This window comes from Pituophis catenifer, unplaced genomic scaffold (assembly GCF_029215685.1).
Source record: "Pituophis catenifer annectens isolate HBS135680 unplaced genomic scaffold, rPitCat1.0.hap2 SCAF_6, whole genome shotgun sequence".
In the NCBI taxonomy this organism is placed as follows: Eukaryota; Metazoa; Chordata; class Lepidosauria; order Squamata; family Colubridae; genus Pituophis; species Pituophis catenifer.
The window spans coordinates 7,340,925-7,361,008 of NW_027256886.1; the positions used below are offsets into that span (position 1 = coordinate 7,340,925).

At 45.0% G+C, this 20,084-nt stretch overlaps 1 protein-coding gene across 1 annotated transcript in view; it reads left to right on the forward strand.

Moving 5' to 3' along the window:
* MCF2L2 (MCF.2 cell line derived transforming sequence-like 2) overlaps positions 1-20,084 on the forward strand; it is a 231,445-nt gene that overhangs the window by 60,015 nt on the left and 151,346 nt on the right. Inside the window, exons 3-4 of the mRNA XM_070946454.1 lie at positions 11,459-11,573; positions 18,655-18,745. Coding sequence (XP_070802555.1) covers positions 11,459-11,573; positions 18,655-18,745 — 206 coding nt within the window. The remainder of the gene's footprint in view (positions 1-11,458; positions 11,574-18,654; positions 18,746-20,084) is intronic.

Below are 20,084 nucleotides of genomic sequence, written 5' to 3' on the forward strand. Positions count from 1 at the left end.
CCTTTCAGAAAAGCAGCATCGTGTTGTATGCTCTAGATAAATTATTTGTGTATGTGTAGGAGGGGTGTCTTTTTTATTGTTTTAATAAGAAGGATGGTTGGGACTTAATTTCAGTTAGAAATTCAGTTTGGCCAAACCAGCAGGATCTGCAGGGGGACAGAATGACAAAAAACAGCATCAAGTTGTTATGACGAAAAAAACCCTGCCTCTTTTGTTCCGTCCACTGTGATGTGGGACAGAGTTTCCCATTTTAAAATATCTAAGTGTTGTAGGCTGAGCAAGCAAAAAACCAAGATAGAATACAGGCAGATAGTATTTAACCAAAAGCTGCATTTTGGTCTCCAAAATCAACTATATCATTGCAATTCTTTCTTATCAATGTTCAGCTCTTTTTCTTCCTTCCTGGTGCAGATCCAGAAATGCGAAAAATAGTTCCTTTTAGTTCCATCTAAATAGGAAAAGCATTAACACTTCTCCCAAAAGCTCTCACCAGCCCTGTTGTACATATATCATACATCATACATACATACATATTTGATTTTTATACCGATATTACTTCATAAGTAACTCGAGGCCGCAGATATATACACTCCTTCGTCCTCTTATTTTCCCCACAACAATAATCCTTCGAGGTAGGTTGAGCTGAGAGTGAGCGACTGGCCCAAAGTCACCCAGCTTGCTTTCATGCTTAAGGTGAGACTAGAACTCACAGTCTCCTGGTGATTGGCCCAATGTCACCCAGTCATCTTTCATGCCTAAGGCGCGACTAGAACTCACAGTCTCCTGTTGATTGGCCCAACGTCACCCAGTCACCTTTCATGCCTAAAACGGGACTAGAACTCACAGTCTCCTGGTGATTGGCCCAATGTCACCCAGTCACCTTTCATGCCTAAGGCGGAACTGGAACTCACAGTCCCTTGCTTTCTAAACCAACAGCTTAACCAATACAACCAAACTGGCTCTACATAAGCCATTAAATATCACAATAGTGAAAATCTACAAAGTTGTCTCATGGGAGAGTCCATGTCCCTTTGACAACAAAGATTGTTGTCAGATTTTTTGGGGAAGGGGGAGGATGTTTGGCTTTAATAGCAAACACGTCATATAAACATTTAGCAGGCAAAGTTACTTTCTCAGACACATGAGAGTCAAACTTGGAAGAATCTAAGCTACAGGCAGTCCTCGAGTTACGACAGTTCATTTAGTGACCGTTCGGAGTTACAACGGGATTGAAAAAAAGTGATTTATGAACATTTTTCACACTAATGACTGTTGCAACATCCTCATAGTCACGCGATCCAAATTCAGATGCTTGGTGACTGATTCACATTTATGACGGTTGCATTGTCATGTGATCCCCTTCTGTGACGAGCAAAGTCAATGGGAAATTCAGACTCACTTAACAACCATGTGATTTAACAACTTCAGTGCTTCACTTAACAACTGTGGGAAGAAAAGTTGTAAAATGGGGCAAAACTCACTTAACAAATGTTTCACTTAATCACGGAAATGTTGGGCTTAATTGTGGTCGTAAGTCAAGGACTATCTGTACTTTCTGCAGCCAAGATTTGCTTCCTAACTGCACAGAGGGCTGACAAGTATGGAGGAAAACCTTGCTTATTTTAACACTTATATTTTTTTCTGCAGAGTAATGAGTCTTACATCCGTTACTCATTTATGTTTGATAACCTCTCTCTTTTGGGTGTCTTGCCGATAGAACCACCAATTTAAGGGACAAATCACTGCTTATAAAAATGCAGTGGATTCAAAGATTTTTCTCCCCAAACTCGAGGCTACTTCTCCAAAAAAAAATGGACCTGCTTTTGCAAATCCACTTTGCAAATAAATCCATGGGAATTAGCACGTCACAGTCTGCTAACTGTCTTCTGTTAATGGAAAGTGTTTTTTTTTTTTAAAAAAAGAAAGTGAAATTGAAGCTTTTTGTGGCATCTGTTAAACAGATGTCTATCGTTGCAGTTTTCCAATAATGGAGAATTCTGTAGGGGGATTTGCATAAGTCCGGCCCCATAAGCCCTGCGGCCAATCTCATTATATTAATTTTCCTGGAATCATTACGGGTGGTCCTCACTTAATGACCAGTGGATTAGTGACTATTTGAAGTTATGAAGGACCCACCCACCCCCCAAAAAAATACTTTGGGGCTGGAATGGCTACAATCCCTCCCACCTTGTGATCACTGCATTTCAGGTGCTCGCCTGGCCTTTATGCCCGGTTACAGTATTCATCAGTCATATGACTGTGATTCATGATGGTTTTGTAATGGGTTTTTTTGGGGCCAGTTTCCAGCAAAACAAAGCACTCACAGGAATAGATGGATTCTCTTAACGGCCATGGTGTTTGCTTAATAATCTCCCTGTTCACTTAACAACCGTGGCATTTCGCTTAATAACCACAGGAAAAAAAAAGTTGTTAAATTTAGTCGAGGCCACACGAGTGCCTTGATTTATGTCCATCATGACTTACGATATTATGATTGTAAGTTGAGAACTACTTGTATTGGGTGCCACTGAGCCACGGTGGCGCAGTGGTTAGAGTGCAGTACTCCAGGCTACTTCTGCTGACTGCCGGCTGCCTGCAATTTGGCAGTTCAACTCTCACCCGGCTCAAGGTTGACTCAGCCTTCCATCCTTCCGAGGTGGGTAAAATGAGGACCCAAATTGTTGGGAGCAATATGCTGACTCTGTAAACTGCTTAGAAAGGGCTGTAAAGTGGTATATAAATCTAAGTGCTATTGCTATTGCTCTTCCTCTTGTTAACTGAAATAGATCCAGAATGTCTGGAAAATCTGTTTATTTAATCAATAAAATATATGCTTAGATACCTCAAGCCAAGCTTGGCTTCTGGTGAGTACATGGACTAGCTCATGTTGTTTTCTTGGTAATAATTTGAAATGAGCTTGCCATTCCTTCATCTCAGGCCTGAGATTCTCAGGCTAACCTACTGATTTAAAATCTCCCAGATGTCTCTTATCTATATCCTATATCCGTGATGGCGAACCTATGGCACGCGTGCCACTTCCGGCCTCTGGAGGCCTCCGGGCGCGGGGAGGGCATTTTCGCCCTCCCCAGGCTCCTAGAAAGACTCTGGAGGCTGGGGAGAGCGAAGAATGGGCCTTCCAGTCCCACCGGAAGTCGGCAAACGGGCCATTTCTGGCTTCCGGACGGCCTCCGGGGTGATCGGGAAGGCTGTTTTCGCCCTCCTCAGGCTCCAAGTAAGCCTCTGGAGCCTGGGGAGGGCGAAAAAACGGGCCTTCTGGGCCCACCGTGCCATCATGTGCCAAAAGCGGGGGGGGGGGAGCGCAGGGGTGTTACACATGCCTGTGCGGGGGGAGCAGGGTGCACTGAATTATGGGTGTGGGGGTGCATGGGTGCAACCCCCCCCCCCACTCCCCCCGCTTTTGGCACACGATGGCAAAAAGGTTAGCCATCACTGTCCTATATCAACCCTGCTTATCTTCTTGGAGATCGATCAAGGCTGACTAAATATTGCCCCCTGCTGTTTCATTTGGGTACTATTAGCAGCTATAGTTCCCATAAAAAGTCTTTGCCTCTCTTTTGGATTTTTCTGAATTATTGGTATTTTTCAGAGTGACTGTTATCAGGGCTTCATGTAGCCCCTGCTCAACAAATGACATTTGAGGGAACAAATAAGTCCAGACTTTGGTCTTGTTCCCTGCATGTCAGATACAAAGTCACACGAAATGCAATGTGGCCAGGTAGTTTACAGGTCATCCTTGACTTACAACATGTCATATGTCAAGAGCCTTGGTGGCGCAGCAGACTAAAGTGCTGTTAAGAAGCACCAGCTGCCTGCAATTACTGCAAGTTCAAATCTCACCAGGCTCAAGGTTGACTCAGCCTTCCATCCTTCCGAGGTAGGTAAAATGAGGACCCGGATTGTGGGGGCAATAAACTGACTTTGTATAAAAAAGAACACCACTTGGGGGGGGGGGCGAAAGTCCTACTAAGCAGGTATATACAAAAGTATGAAGGCTATCGCTTAACGCATTGTAAGCCGCCCTGAGTCTCCGGAGAAGGGCGGCATATAAATCGAACCAATAGATAGATAGATAGATAGATAGATAGATAGATAGATAGATAGATAGATAGATATAGTGACCGTTCAAAGTTACAGCAGCACTGAAAAAAGTGACTTACGGCCATTTTTCACGCTTACGACGGTTGCAGCATCTCCCATGGTCACGCGATCAAAATTCAAACACTTGGCAACTGACTCATATTTGTGACGGTTGCAGTGTCCTGGGGTCGTGTGATCCACCTTTTGTGACCTTTTCTGACAAGCAAAGTCAATGGAGAAAACCAAAATCACTTAACAACTATGTTGCTAATTTAACAACTGCAGTGATTCCCTTAATGAACATGGCAAGAAAGGTCGTAAGATGGGGCAAAACATATTTTAAACAAGGGTCTCACTTAGCAATTGAAAAGTTGGGCTCCTTTGTGGTCGTAAGACTACCTGTGCTTTCTGACAGCAGTTCTGTTAGTTCCCCCTCTCGTCTGATTGTTTCCTGTGCAGCATCTCTTCAATTCCCATATGATCATCCACACATCCTATTATCCTATTTTTCGGACTATAAGATGCACCTAAATTTAGAAGAGGAAAACAACAAAAAAAGGTTTTTGGCCTACCTTTTTTGGGCCCGTTTTTGAGGCTTTTTTCGGGCCACTTTCAAGGGTTTTGGGAGGCATTTTCAAGGCTTTTTTCGGCCTGTTTTTGAGGCTTTTTTTCAGCCCATTTTCGAAGCTTTTTTGGCCCGTTTTCCGAAAAAACCAAAAAAAGGCCATTCTGAAATCTGCCTTCTCCAAATCCTAGGTCAGGGTTGTCCAACTTTGGTAACTTTTAAGACTTGTGGACTTCAATTCCCAGAATTCCACAGCCAGCCATGTTGGGAGTTGACATCCACAGGTCTTAAAGTTGCCAAGGTTGGATATGGATAACCCAGCCTAGATCAAACAAACTGTTGGAAGGAAAATCTATCTGGTTCAGTTCCAAGCTGGGAGAAAGATGCTGGAAATAAAATGGAGGCCGGAGGCTTTGGAAAGAAGGCCCATTTATTGATGAACAGAATCACATACAAAGACAGTGTGCAGTTCTGGGTCAGCTGAATAACTAGCTGAGTGAGAGGAAGGTTTCTTATATGGTTCTGTGTCTTTGAAGTTTGGGATTTGTGTTTCTAAAGAGGATGTTGGGCAATTCCTATTGTGGCTAATGGCTTTCGGCCTGTGTTGGATCTTGGGTGAGGGGCTGCTTTTTCGAATCCTACCATTCTGCTTTTGTTAGTTGTCAAACTTTGCTGCAAGGAATTTCGATATATCCTGCCTTGAATGGGCTTCTGCTGGCAGTATTTGCTTTGCTTATGAATAGAGCCATCTAGGCTTCCTCTTTCAATAAGCTCTTTATCTCCTTAAGTGCTGGCATCTGCTGTGGGCTATTAAGAAAGACTGGGGGCTGCTTCCTGCCTCTAAAAACATGTTTCTCCTTTTCTCCTTTGGGGAAATATAATAATTTTCATATTTCCCAAAATATTTCATTCTTCGGGGGCGGGGAGGGCTTCCCACATAACAAAGCTCAAAAGTGAGACATGCTGGGCAAAAAAAGAAACATCCCTCCCAATACTAGAATTAGTAGCAGGAGGCCGAATGGAATATCACATGCTTTCACCCTTCCCCGTGTAGCAAACTTCCTGTTGCTTCTCATTTGCAAAATGTGTAATCTTGGATTGCAGATGAACAGAGATAGCAGAAAAGCAGAGAATTGGGGAAAGATGGATGTCCTCTTCCCCCCTCCCTCCTCCTCCCCCAATCTCGAAGTAACAGTAACAGAGTTGGAAGGGACATTGGAGGTCATCTAGTCCAACCCCCTGCTCACACACATACTCGGGATTCGAACCGCCGGCCTTTCTGATCGACAAGCTCAGCGTCTTAGCCACTGAGCCACCTAGCGTACTTGGAATGAAGTTCCTTCATATGGGGATTAAAAAATATATATATCTGTTTATATTTAATCACATTCCCAAGCACCGCAGAGATGCAATCAATCATGCAGGCTACTTTTATTCTATGCGCCAACGCAGAACCATATACCAGCTGCTGCTGCTGCTGTTTTTAATGTTGCTGAGCTCACTCTCCAAAATACAGCACAACCCTCCCCCCCCATTGTTACATTACCAATCCTGTCCACAAAGTGTCAGTAGTGCCCCTCCTTTTTCTTGTTCTTGTCTTTTTTTTTTTCCTGCATAAACAACACTTCCCCCACAACCATCAAGCTATGATATGAATGTGTTGAATTTATGTTTACCGACAAAGAAATAAAGGGAGACTAGTATAGATCTATTTCAAGCTATTTAGCTCTCATCAGCTAGCCATACCCTTCTGGATTCCTAGAAGGGTATGGCTAGCTGATGAGAGCTAAATAGCTTGAAATAGATCTATACTAGTCTCCCTTTAAAAGGGACGCGGTGGCTGAGTGGCTAAGACGCTGAACTTATCGATTGAAAGGTCAGCCTTTTGGCAGCTCTGCGCGTCCGTGCATCGAGAAGAGGCTCCTCCTCTTCTTCCTCTTCACTTATGGGAGCTTCTGGAGGTTCTGGAGGCCCTGGCTGAATCCCTACCTCTGGCACCACATCTTCTCCAGCCTCTTCATTGTCTGACTCGATTGCCAGCTGCACAGGCTGCTGGCACAGCACCACACCAGGCTCCTCGCTGTTGGAATCAGCTACTAGCTGCACAGGCCACTGACGGGCCACAACACCATGTGGCTTAAAACCCATTTGAATCCAAGGTGCTTTTCCAAAAGATAACTGGATGTTCTTGGTTGTTGTTTTTTTTTTGTCTTTGAAAATGTTTTGATTCTCATCCAAGAAGCTTCCTCAGTCAGATCTTCCAAGACAGTCCAGTTGCCGTATGGAAAAAGTACCTTTGGGACAATCATGACCTGGATCTCCATAGACAACTCATCTGAATATTTCCAGTTGGGGAAAGCAGAAATATCAGCAGTTTCAGGCAGCTCCTCGACACAAAAATATTTTTGCGGTTATTGCTCTCTTTGGTTATCCGACTTGACTCTCCTATAAACACCAGAGGCATCAACTCTGCACTGCAGGATCATTAGAAAGGGATGTTGCATAGCCACAGCCTGAAAGGAAAACCTCAGATTAATACAATTGTATTTTATAAATAGGTTAGTCACATTTCCTATCACTGCTCACCCACAACCATTCAAACCGCAGAGGTCATCACTGCAACTCCAAAGTCTCAGTGTTGGCCTGCTTAACTGGTGGCCATACAGGAACTCCATTCTGTATGTCGTCACAGGTCTTTTGTAACTTCCAGTAATTTCTTTGCCTTACATACCATATACCGTATTTTTCGGTGTATAAGACGCACTTTCTCTCCCCCCACCCCCAAAAGTGGGTGGAAATGTCTGTATGTCTTATACAGTGAATGTTGCAGAAGCCCCGCCCACCCACCGGCCCCCATCCTTCGGCCTCTGCCTCCCAGCAATTTTCCTTAGGATTAGGATTAGGATCAGCTCAAAACTGGGTAGCCAATGAAGACGCTGTAAAAATATCGTATTTTTCGGACTATAAGACGCACCTAGCTTTTGTGGAGGAAAACAAGAAAAAAAAAATCTGCCTCTGCCTCGCAGCAATTTGCCTCCTTGCAGCAAACAGCAAACAACCTGGTCAGCTTCAGCACAGCCTGATTTAGCACGAGCACCTGATTGGCGGTTGGATCTGCCTCCTGGAATATCGCCTATCAGCTGTTCCAGGCTGCGGGGATTGCTGCCGCCCATTGCCGCCATTGCCACCCATTGCTGCTGCCACCTATCGCCGCCTCCGCGTGCCCCATTTTCGGTCTCCACATGTCCAGTTTTCGGCTTCTGTGCACCCCATTTTTGGCCTGTTCCAGGTGGCGGGACACCACCTATCCTCGCCACCAAAAACGGGACATGCGGAGGCCAAAAATGGGACCAGTGGAGGCCAAAAATGGGACATGAAAAGGTGGCAATAGGTGGCAGTGGCAATGGGCAGCGACGGTGGCACTAGATGGTGGCAATCCCCACAGTTTGGAATAGCTGATAGGTGATATTCCGGGAGGCCAATCCAACCTCCAATCAGCTGCTCATGCCAAATCAGGCTGTGCTGAAGCTAATCAGGCTGTTTGCTGTTTGCTGCAAGGAGGCAAATTGCTGCGAGGCAGAGGCAGATTTTTTTCTTCTTGTTTTCCTCTACAAAAGCTAGGTGCATCTTATAGTCCAGAGCATCTTATAGTCCGAAAAATACGGTATTTTTACAGTGTCTTCATTGGCTACCCAGTTTTGAGCTGATCCTATTTAAATCTTCTGTTACTTCCCTCTGCCGACCATGAACATCTTCCCCCAAAAAACCACAAATATTCCTGGCTCCCTTGGCAGTCTGAGACTTGTAAAACTTAACTTTTGGTGACTTGCTTTGTGTTTGTGACTTCTTTCTTGTAACTGTGAAGAGTTGGGGGAGAAACATGAAGCAAGGCTAGAGAGTAGAATAAATCTCTCCCCCCCCCCGCTTTAAGGATCCTGAATGGGATGACAGATTCACAGAGGGGTAAACGAGAGAATTGCTATGCTTCTATGACAACAAAAGACCAGAATTATTAAATCGGTGGTCCCCAACCTTTCTGGCTTTGCAGAGCAACAAGAGGGAGAGGAGTGGAAATAGTTCTGTGCAAGCGCTTGTATGCAGGGGTGGGATTCTACCGGTTCGGACTGGTTCGGACAAACCGATAGCTCCGACAATCAGCTGGGAGCGAACTGGTTTATGCCGATGATCAGGTCCCCCTGCCCCCCCACCCCTGCGCTTTACTTACCTTTATCTTCTCAGTTGATTGGCGTGGCAGAGCGGATTGCGGCGCTTCAGCTGTGTTACTGTCAAGTGATAACAAAGAATGTTAGTATTTGTAAAACTGCGCACGTGCACACAGCGTGCGTTAGGTGCACGTGCGCGAAGCATACGCGATCACCGAACCGGTTGTTAAACCAACAGCATCCCATCACTGCTCGTATGTGCAGCTCCATTTGCATGAGAGAGATGTGCACTCAGGCATGCGTGTGAAGCTCCATTTGTGCCAGTGTTGTGACCTAGGCTTCCTGAGTCATTAAAACACATGAGTAGTCCCAAAAACCTCTTTTATTGCAACAGCTGTGAATTACGTTCATTCACAGCTGAGTCCCAATTAGTTGCAAAAAGTCCTTTGGGAGAAGTCCTTCAGGATAATCACCAACCTTTATCTCCCTTGACACTCTGCCAAAGACCTACTTGGCAAAGCCACACGGAGTCCAGAATCAAACAGAAATGCTGACTGGGAACAGAATTAACAACGTTGCTTTTCTGCAAAGGTCCCATGGGGCTTTGCTCCTCTTTTAAGCCTTATGGGAGGCGCCAATCATCTCCAGGCCTTACTCCCTAGTCATCCCTTTAGTTTTAACTGTTCTTGCCTTCTGGCAGATCTGTGCATGCACACACTACGAACAGGCTCCTCCTGTTCCTCTGCCTCTCTGATATCTGACTCTGGAGGCTCCGGAGTCCACATATAACTCCCAGATGGCCCTGGCCTCATCTCTGCCTCCGACGTAGAGCCCTTGTCCGAGCCTTCCTCAGACTCCAGGACTGGACCATGTTCTTCCCCAGCCTCCTCACTGTCCGACTCCATTGCCAGCTCCACAGGCCGCTTTCGGACCACAATAGCCAGCAGCAGGCATGGCCGGTTCCAAAAGGATCACAGCTCAGTACCAGGCTACGGCCTGGTGCTCAGGGAACTCTGCATTAAATGATTCAGATGCAGAAGACCGAGTCAGGATGGGGAGAAAGCTGGCACTTTTAATGGGTGTCACTGGGTGGGTATAAAGTCTCCTGCCTTGAGCAGGGGGTTGGACTAGAAGACCTCGGAGGTTCCTTCCAGCCATAGGATTCCATTTTCTATGTAGCCGGCTCCACTATTTGCATCCTTAGTTTGAAACGGAAGTGCACATAATGCATTTCAGTTGAGAAAGGAAACAATGACACCACTGAATGCAGATGTTGCTGCAACGATGAACAACAATTGTGATTGCAGGAATAATTAATCAAATACTGTGCAGGTAGTCCTCGACTTAACGACCACAACGGAGCCCAAAATAAGCGAGGCAGTTGTTAAGTGAAATTTGCCCCATTTTACGACCTTTCTTGCCACAGTTATTAAGTAAATCATTGCAGCGGTTAAGCTGGTGACACCTGTTATTAAGTGAATCATTGCAGCTGTTAAGTTAGGAATCCGTTGTTAAGTGAATCTGGCTTCCCCAGTGACTTTCCTTGTCGGAAGGTCGCAAAAGGAGATCACGTGACACTGGGACACTGCAACCGCCATAAATATGAACCAATTACTAAGCATCCGAATTTTGATCACGTGACCACAAGGATGCTGCAACAGTTCTAAGTGTGAAAAACGGTCATAAGTCAGGGGTTCTCGGTGCTCTCTGAGCTTGCAGACCTTTCATTACCCAAACTAGGTAAACATCATCAGTGCTGGTTTGATGATGTTACCTAGTTTGGGTAATGCAACGTCTGCAAGAAAACAACCAAGTTGTTCTGCCCCAGCTACGGACCCCAAAGAATGCAGCACACACGAAGTCTATTCAAACCTTAGTTTACTGAATTAAATCAGTCTTTTACAACAATGGCTGTTAATTAATTGCATTAACAGCCGCCAAGAATTCAAAGAATAATAACTGAAAACTTATTATGGTTGGCAGAATGCCCAGAAGCAATTTGCAGGAAGCTGATAAGATAAGCAAGACAAGACACGAAGGTATGTGAACGAAGTTGTTCCCTGCAAACGGTGGCTCAGTGGCTAAGATGCTGAGCTTGTTGATTGAAAGGTCAGCCTTTTGGCAGCTCTGCGCGCCCGTGCATCGAGAAGAGGCTCCTCCACTTCATCCTCTTCACTTAAGGGAGCTTCTGAAGGTTCTGAAGGCCCTGCTTGAATCCCCACCTCTGGCACCACATCTTCTCCAGCCTCCTCACTGTCCGACTCAGAGTGCCAGCTGCACAGGCTGCTGGCGCAGCACCACACCAGCCTCCTCGCTGTCTGAATCAGCTACTAGCTGCACAGGCCGTGTACGGGCCACAACACAAGCTCAGAGAGCACCGAGGGCCCCTTATTTCAACCCTGAGCTACAAATATTCTCCTTTATTGGTCGTAAGTCACTTTTTTCAGTGCCCCTGTAACTTCAAACGGTCACTAAAAGAATGGTTGTAAATCAAGGATTACCTGCAGCTACCCAAGTTCTAATAGGACCTGTGTGGATGCCCTGTGAAAAGAGGATTTTTTTCTTATCAATGTCCTTTGGAGTGGTTTTCTTTTTTTTTCTTTTGCCTACTGAGGTCCAATTTCTCTTGCAGGTGGAAGAGGCAAAGATGGGGCACCAATCATTACTTTCCCCGAATATCCAGGTTTCAGTGAGATCCCCGATGAAGATTTTCTGAACGTTGTCACCTACTTAACTAGCATTCCCAGGTAAGTCTTCAACTTCTGCAAGCTTTCATTTGGTTCTGAACCTAGATGACTTCACTCCTTATTTTTCCCCAGGGTAAGAAGGGACACAGTGGCTCAGTGGCTAAGACACTGAGCTTGTCGATCGAAAAGTCGGCAGTTCAGCGGTTCGAATCCCTAGCACCGCGTAACGGGGTGAGCTCCCATTACTTGTCCCAACTTCTGCCAACCTAGCAGTTCAAAAGCACGTAAAAAAATGCAAGTAGAAAAATAGGGACCACCTTTGGTGGGAAGGTAGCAGCATTCCGTGCGCCTCTGGCGTTTAGTCATGCCGGCCATATGACCACGGAGACATCTTCGGACAGCGCTGGCTCTTCGGCTTTGAAACGGAGATGAGCACCGCCCCCTAGAGTCGGGAATAACTAGCACATATGTGCAAGGGGAACATTCACCTTTACCTTTAAGATCAAATAGCATTATTTTCATCCCTTCCAAATTTTGGAATATTCCTTCTTTGATCCCGCCTCGATATATATTCTCTTAAGACCTGAATGCTTGCTGCCAGATAACCTGCATTTTTTTTGCATGCCATTCATCTCTTGGGTCTAGCTTCCATATGTCATAGGTATATAATAGTGGATAAATAGCACCCAATTTATTTATGAAAACAGAATCAATAATCCAAACAGTTTATATTCAAGATGACATTTCTGTATCAATTCCAGGATACTGTCCTTTCATACATAAGTGGAAATGAAAGCTTTATTTTATCATTTGGACTTCAGAAAAATTAAGTGATTGTTCACTAAGACGTATTTTTGTGAGTTTCTACTCTTATTTACTTACCTGACTTACTGTAAGAGTTGATCGGGCTGTGCCTGAGGGAGGGATCAAACATATCATTAGTCATGAGTCCCTGCACATCCATAAGAGATCTAAGTCCAACCACCTTGAATGCCTTTCTTAATTCCTGCTAATTTCCCTTCATTGTTAGTAGGTCAGATTCTTGTAGAGAATTTAAGCTTGCGATAAATCTTTATACTCAATTGAATTGCCCGAATCGCCTGGTTTCCCCGGCGCTTGACACCACAATTGAGCCTCAAAATTTTCATTGTTAAACAAAGAGGTTGTCAATTGAACTTTGCCCCATTTTACGACCTTCCTTGCCATAGTTATTAAGTGAATCATTGCAGTTGATAAATTAATATCACGGTTATTAAATGCATCTGGCTTCCCTGTTGATTTTGCCTGTCAGGTCACAAAAAGTGAGTACATGCCAATAGCCAGCATCTGAACTTCGATCATGTGACCACAAGGATGCTGCAATGGTCACTGTTTCAAGTAGTCTAATAAGGAGCAGATAAAGGTAAATCCTAGAGAGGCAGGAAATGCATCACAAAGCAATGGAAATGAATGCTAGAGAGGAATAAAGCTATATACTAGGCAGACATAACACCTGTAACAGTCACCTTTTTCAGTGCTGTTGTAACTTCCAATGGTCACTTAGCCTAAATGTGATGCCACTACTAAAAGAAACTCAGCAAAATCCTGGCTCACATTACTCAGTAAGAGTTTAAATTTCAGCAAGTATCTTCCTTTAGCGTAGGGAAAGGCTTAGGCAGGAAACCCAACACAGGACAATGACAATGACGAAAAGCAGGATGAAGTATATTTATTTTTATTTTATTTTTATTTTAAATCAAATTTATATACCGCCCTTCTCCCTGAGGACTCAGGGCGGTGTACAGCCAAATAAAAACATAAACTACAAACATTAAAATACTATTAAAAAAGATATATATAAATTTGGCCCCGTAATTAAAAAAAACAATGACAAACCAGTTAAAAACATTTAAAAGTGTTAAGCCAGCCTGGCTTGCTGAAAAAAGAAAGTTTTAAGGGCACGGTGGAAGGCACCGAGGTCTTGGATTCTCCTTATCTCTGGGGTCAATTGGTTCCAGAGGGTGGATGCCCCCACAGAGAAGGCCCTCCCCCTGGGGGTCACCAGCCTACGTTGTTTGGCTGATGGCATCCCGAGGAGGCCCTCTCTGTGGGAGCACACAGGTCGATGGGAGGCCGTCGGTAGCAGCAGACGGTCTCGAAGATATCTAGGTCCTATGCCATGGAGCGCTTTAAAGGTAATAACCGACACCTTGAAGCGCACCCGGAAGACCACTGGGAGCCATTGCAGCTCACGCAGGAGAGGTGTTGTATGGGAGCGCCATGCAGCTCCCGTAACTACCCGCGCAGCCGCATATAAGAACAAATAAAGTAAAAATAAAGAATTATTTCTAGGCCTGGCAGGTGCCAAGTTGGAAAATTTAATGTTCCCTTGTAGAACTCATGACATCAGTGGTTGTATAACATCTTATGATCTACTTGACCACAAAGGGGAAATATAGATCATGATGGCTAACCTTTTTGCCGTCGCGTGCCAAAAGCGGGGGGAGGTCGCCGTGCGCGTGCCCACACCCATAATTCATGCCCCCTGTGCCCTGACCCCCTGCGCATGCACACGTGACCCCCCCCCCCACTTCCCCTTGCTTTTCGCACGCGACAGCAAAAAGTTACCGGTGGGCCCAGTACGCCCGTTTTTCGTCCTCCCCAGGCTCCTGAGGCTTTCTTGGAGCCTGGGGAGGGTGAAAACAGTCTTCCCCACCCCCTCAGAAGTCCTCCAGAGGCTGGAAGCAGCCCATTTCCCAACTTCCGGTGGGACCGGAAGGCCCGAAAATCAGTTCGCTGGCGCGTGCATGCGCACTTGAGCTGAGCTAGGGCAACGCTCGCGTGCCCACAGATATGACCACATTTTTTTTCTGATTTATCTAAGAAGTTACTCATCTTAAATACCCTTTTTTCCCCTTTCTGCAAGGAATATAAAGGATTTATATTCCTTGCAGAGAGCTGATCATTTGCATCCTTTTGGAGGGTTGTTTCAAGGACACTTCAATGACCCTCTAAAAGGATGCAAATGACCAGCTGTCTGCAAGGAATATAAATCTTTCCATTCCCCACTATCCTGTCAGAGCTGAAGAAGCTTCTCGGATGAGAAGCGAAACGTCTTCAAAAGAAAAAACAAGAAAGTCCAGTTCCCTCTTGAAAAAGCATCTTTAGGACATTGGACCTGGCATTTTTATCTACCTGTTGAGTCTTTGCCAAGGATCTGGGATAGGCAAATGTGGATGTTTGATAGTCTTAAAGGAATCCTAGCAGGATGTAAGCTGTTTCGAGTAAAGCTGCCTTTTGCAATTGACTGATGGTGATTTTGTCAATGCCGATGGTGTGGCTGGCTCAGGAATTCTGGGAGTTGAAGTCCACAAATCATAAAAGGGCCATCGTTCCCCACCCCAGTCTAGGAAGTTAAATAATGGGTTTACCTTATGGATGGGTCTTATTACATGTTAGGATAATGTCTGGCTATGGGAGCCATAACAGCAGAATCTCTTGCTCAGGGAAGTGATGGTCTCTCTTTTGTTGGAGGTGTTGAGGCTGGACAGCCGTCAATTGAGGATGTTTTAATTTGGGGGTTGGAAGTAATAGCTTAAATGGCCCCCTTCCAACTCCATGGATTTTTTTGCACACATCTTCATGTTTACTGGGAAGAAAATATCCCTTTGTTCCAAGGGCTTTGTGCCCATTTTTGCTGCGCTCAGTACAAATAGGAAAACATCCCGGGCTATCACTATTTATTTTCTGTGCCAAACGTTGCTCTGGATCCGTTATTCGCCTTGTAATCTTTCCCTCTGATTTCTAAAATAAGGGCTTGAAAATATCTTCATCCTGAAACAATAAACTGTAAGATGGCCAACTCTTCTGCAAGCTAATGCAGAGTGATTGTTCTTTCTGTGCAGGGCAGATGTCAAATTAAAATTGTAACAGCAGCAAAATCTTTCCTATTGTGAAATTCAGCTAAAAAAAAAAAAGGATAGCATTGTTCTATAAGACAGCGATGGAAGCGGCTAGTCAGTAGGTCAGGAACAGAAGCAAAAGTTGTGTCCACATAATAGGTTTAACCTGGTTTACTGAATAGCCCATGTTCATTTTCTATTGTTTGTATAATATTGGAAATCTTGAACACATCAGCTGATCTCGATTCACCCAGCGTGCTGAGCCACGCAAAACAGGGTTCACATGCTAACCAAAAAAAAAAAGCTTGGATTAGACTAGTGGGTCTCACTTTTGTCAACTTTAAGATGTGTGAATTTTAACTTCTAGAATTCCCCAACAAGCATTCTAAGAGTTGAGGTCCATTCTCAACTTAAAGCATGCTGGCTGGGGAATTCTGGGAGTTGAAGTCCAGCCATTTTCAAGCATGCTGGTTGGGGAATTCTGGGAGCTAAAGTCTTATCTTCAAGCATGCTGGCTGGGGAACTCTGGGAGTTGAAGTCTACTCATCCTCAAGCATGCTGGCTGGGGAATTCTGGAAGTTGAAATTCACATATCTTTAAGCATGCTGGCTGGGGAATTCTGGGAGCAGAACAGAGTAGGTTCTACTTACCTTTACTACCGGTTTGCAACGGAAGCGCGCACAGAACCTTCTGCACATGTGCAGATCACCCATGATGACGTTGTGGGTGGGTGGAGCCTCCCACCAGTTTTACTACCGGTTCTATAGAACTGGACCAAACTGGGGGCAACCAACCACTGGAGCAGAAGTCCACTTATCTTCAAGCATGCTGGCTGGGGAATTCTGGAAGCTGAAATTCACATATGACCATTTTTCACACTTAATGATCACTGCATCATCCTCATGTCATCCTAGAGATTGTGTGGGTTTTTTAACCTGGGTTTGGAAGCCGTGTTAGAAGTTATTCCTTCATGTTCCCTGTGATATGAGCCTTGGTAGTACAGTGGTCTAAGGCACCCTGTTATTAAGCTGGTTATTAAGACCAGCTGCCTGCAATTACTGCAGGTTCGAATCTCGCCAAGGCTCAAGGTTGACTCAGCCTTCCATCCTTTCTAAGCTAGGTAAATTGAGGACCCAGTTTGTGGGGGCAATAAGCTGACTTTGTATAAAAATATACAAAAGGATGAAGGCTATTGCTTAACGCATTGTAAGCCGCCCTGAGTCTCCAGAGAAGGGCAGCATATAAATCAAAAATAAAATAAAAATAAAATAAAAAATAAATATAGGTGGTCCTCAACTTACAATAATTCATTTATAATAATAATAACTTTATTGTCATTGTATGGGTATACACAGTATACCCATACAATGAATTTCACTTAACATCCAAAGACCAGCTCCAATACACATAACAATTCCCCAAACACACTCTCACCCACCACAAATCCCCCACCCCTAAACCACCCAAACATCCACACAACAGACCAAGTAGTACTGTCCAACAGCTCACTGATGGAGGCCCTTTAGTTCATTGTTGAGTGCAATTATAGCTCTGGGATAAAAACTATTCAGAAGACGTGTGGTCCGAGTTTTAATTGTTCTGTATCTTCTGCCAGAAGGCAACAGTCCAAAAAGATTGTAAGCAGGATGGGAAGAGTCTCTGAGGATGTTATGCAACTTTGTCAAACAGCGAGATTTGAAGATGTCATCCAGGGCTGGTAGCTGGAGTCCGATGATATTCTGGGCAATTTTAATGATTTAGTGACCGTTTGAACCTACAACAGCACTGAAAAAAGCAATTATGACCATTTTTCACACTTATGACCATTGTAATCATCCCCACGGTCCCGTGATCAAAATTCAGAAGCTTGGCAACTGACTCATCTTTATGACAGTTGCAGTGTCCCCGGGGGGGCAGGTGATTCCTTTTTGTGACGTTCTGACCAGCAAAGTCAGTGGGAAGCCAGATTCACTTAACAACTGGGTTACTTAACTGCAGTGCTTCACTTAACAACTGTGGCAGGAAACATTGTAACACGGGGCAAAACTGTAACAAAAGCCTCACTCAGCAACAGAAACGTTAGGCTCAATTGTGGTTGTAAGTCGAGGACAACCTATACGGGAGAGAGAATTTCAAATCTTCAGTAACACTCTTCATAAAATGAAGGGGAGGGGAGGTTCTTCAAAATGCAGGAGAGGGGGTGGTGACTTGAACTTGTGAATGAGGTTCAGAAAGGTTGGTGGTTCGAATCCCTGCGCGAGCAGGGGGTTGGACTAGATGACCTCCAAGGCCCCTTCCCACACTGTTACTTGGAGGTCCCGGGGTTAGATCCTAGCGGCACTGCTAGCACAGACACCAGGTCCAGCTTATGAATTCTGCAGTCATTCATCCATAAGAAGAGTGCACTGCACTCCCACGGATGCTCAGATGTTTCTCAGATTTCTGAAGGTGCGTGTAACTTTATTTATTTATTTATTTATTTATTTTTAATTTGATTTATATGCCGCCCTTCTCCGGAGACTCAGGGCTGCTTACAATGCGTTAAGCAATAGCCTTCATTCTATTGTATATTTATACAAAGTCAGCTTATTGCCCCCACAAACTGGGTCCTCATTTCACCTACCTTAGAAAGGATGGAAGGCTGAGTCAACCTTGAGCCTTGGAGAGATTCGAACCAGCAGAAATTGCAGGCAGCTGGTCTTAATAAGCTTAATAACAGGGTGCCTTAAACCCTTGTACTACCAAGGCTCTTTTCTTCTTCTTCTTTTTTTTTTTTCATGGCACAGCCTCTCCAGGGATCTACTGGACTGGCACAATTTTTTTTTTTTTTGCTCCTGGCCCACAGATTTTAGCAAAAAGCTTGTCCTCACCGGGCCTCCTTGCTTTCCCCCCCCCCCCAGCCCCCAGATGTGCGTTTTGCAAGCCTGAAACCTGCAAATAATCCTAAACTCGTCCTGCTGCTGTCATTTGGGGGGGGGGGGAGAGGCTGCAATCCATCAGAAGCGATCTTGGGGTGGGGGGGTGGGGGGTTTAAACTATCCGCGTTTGGGAAAAAGCGATGCCAGGGAGGAAACGTGGCATGCCACCCACCGCCCGTGCCCCTCTGCCTCCCTGGCTCGGAGCAAGTGGGAGCAAATGTCGGCACGGACCGGGGGGGATTTTTGCTGCAGTAACTGTGTAGCCGGGGAACGACCGGAGCTGCTGCTGCTGTTGCTGCTGCTTTTTCGCATTCCCCAATATCTCCTCTGGTTATTTTGCAGTCTGGAGGCTGCCAGCATCGGTTTCATCACCATCATAGACAGACGGCGGGACAAATGGAGCGCGGTCAAGGCATCGCTCACCCGAATCGCAGTAAGTGTAGATTCCACGGTCTTTTTGCGTGTGTGTGTGCGCGCGCGCGTGTGTGTGGTTATTGCTGCTCCGCGTGGCTTCTGGCAAAAACTCCTGCGGCAAATCTCTTTGCTTTTTGCCCTCCAGATGCGCGCCCCTGTTGCATGCTCGCGGGAGGAGGGGGGAAAGGGTTGGGGGGGGGCGACTGACTTTTCTGCAAAAAAAAAGCCCCACGCAAAAAAAAAAAAATCCCCGCATTTCAAATGCGCCTGGTTTAAACCAGGAGCCTGGTTTAGCTCTGCAGACTAAAGCACCGTAATTAACATCCAGCTGTCTGCAATTACACCAGTTCGAATCTCGCCAAGGCTCAAGGTTGACTCAGCCTTCCATCCTTTCTAAGCTAGGTAAATTGAGGACCCAGTTTGTGGGGGCAATAAGCTGACTTTGTATAAATATACAAAAGTATGAAGGCTATTGCTTCACGCATTGTAAGCCGCCCTGAGTCTCCGGAGAAGGGCGGCATATAAATCAAATTAAAAAAAAAAAAAAAAATGCAAAGGAGCCGCTTGCAACCTGCCAAGCCGCTCCGACCGCCCTGAGAGCCGCCGGAGCAGCCTCGGGAGAAATTAGGGAAGGAGGAGTGTTTTGTTTTGTTCTTTTAATTTGATTTATATGCCGCCCTTCTCCGGAGACTCAGGGCGGCTTACAATGTGCTCAGCAATAGCCTTCATCCTTTTTTTGTATATTTATACAAAGTCAGCTTATTGCCCCCACAAACTGGGTCCTCAATTTACCTACCTTAGAAAGGATGGAAGGCTGAGTCAACCTTGAGCCTTGGCGAGATTTGAACCTGCAGTAATTGCAGGCAGCTGGTCTTAATAACCAGCTTAATAACAGGGTGCCTTAGACCACTGTACTACCAAGGCTCTTGGTATTTTTTGTTCTTGGTTTGTTTGTTTGTTTGTTTGTTTGTTTATTGGATTTATATACTGCCCTACTCCCGAAGGACTCAAGGCGGGGAACAGCCACAAAATAAAACACATAAATACAAAAATTTAAAAGCAGAATAAAACCGAATGAAACAATTTGGCCCAAGACAGATTTAAAACACCCCAGTAATTTAAAACAGATTAAAATTTACATTATTTATTTATTTTTATTTTATTTTTATTTATTTTTATATGCCGCCCTTCTCCGGAGACTCAGGGCGGCTTAAAATGCGTTAAGCAATAGCCTTCATACTTTTGTATATTTTATACAAAGTCAGCTTATTGCCCCCACAAACTGGGTCCTCATTTCACCTACCTTAGAAAGGATGGAAGGCTGAGTCGACCTTGAGCCTGGTGAGAATTGAACTCGC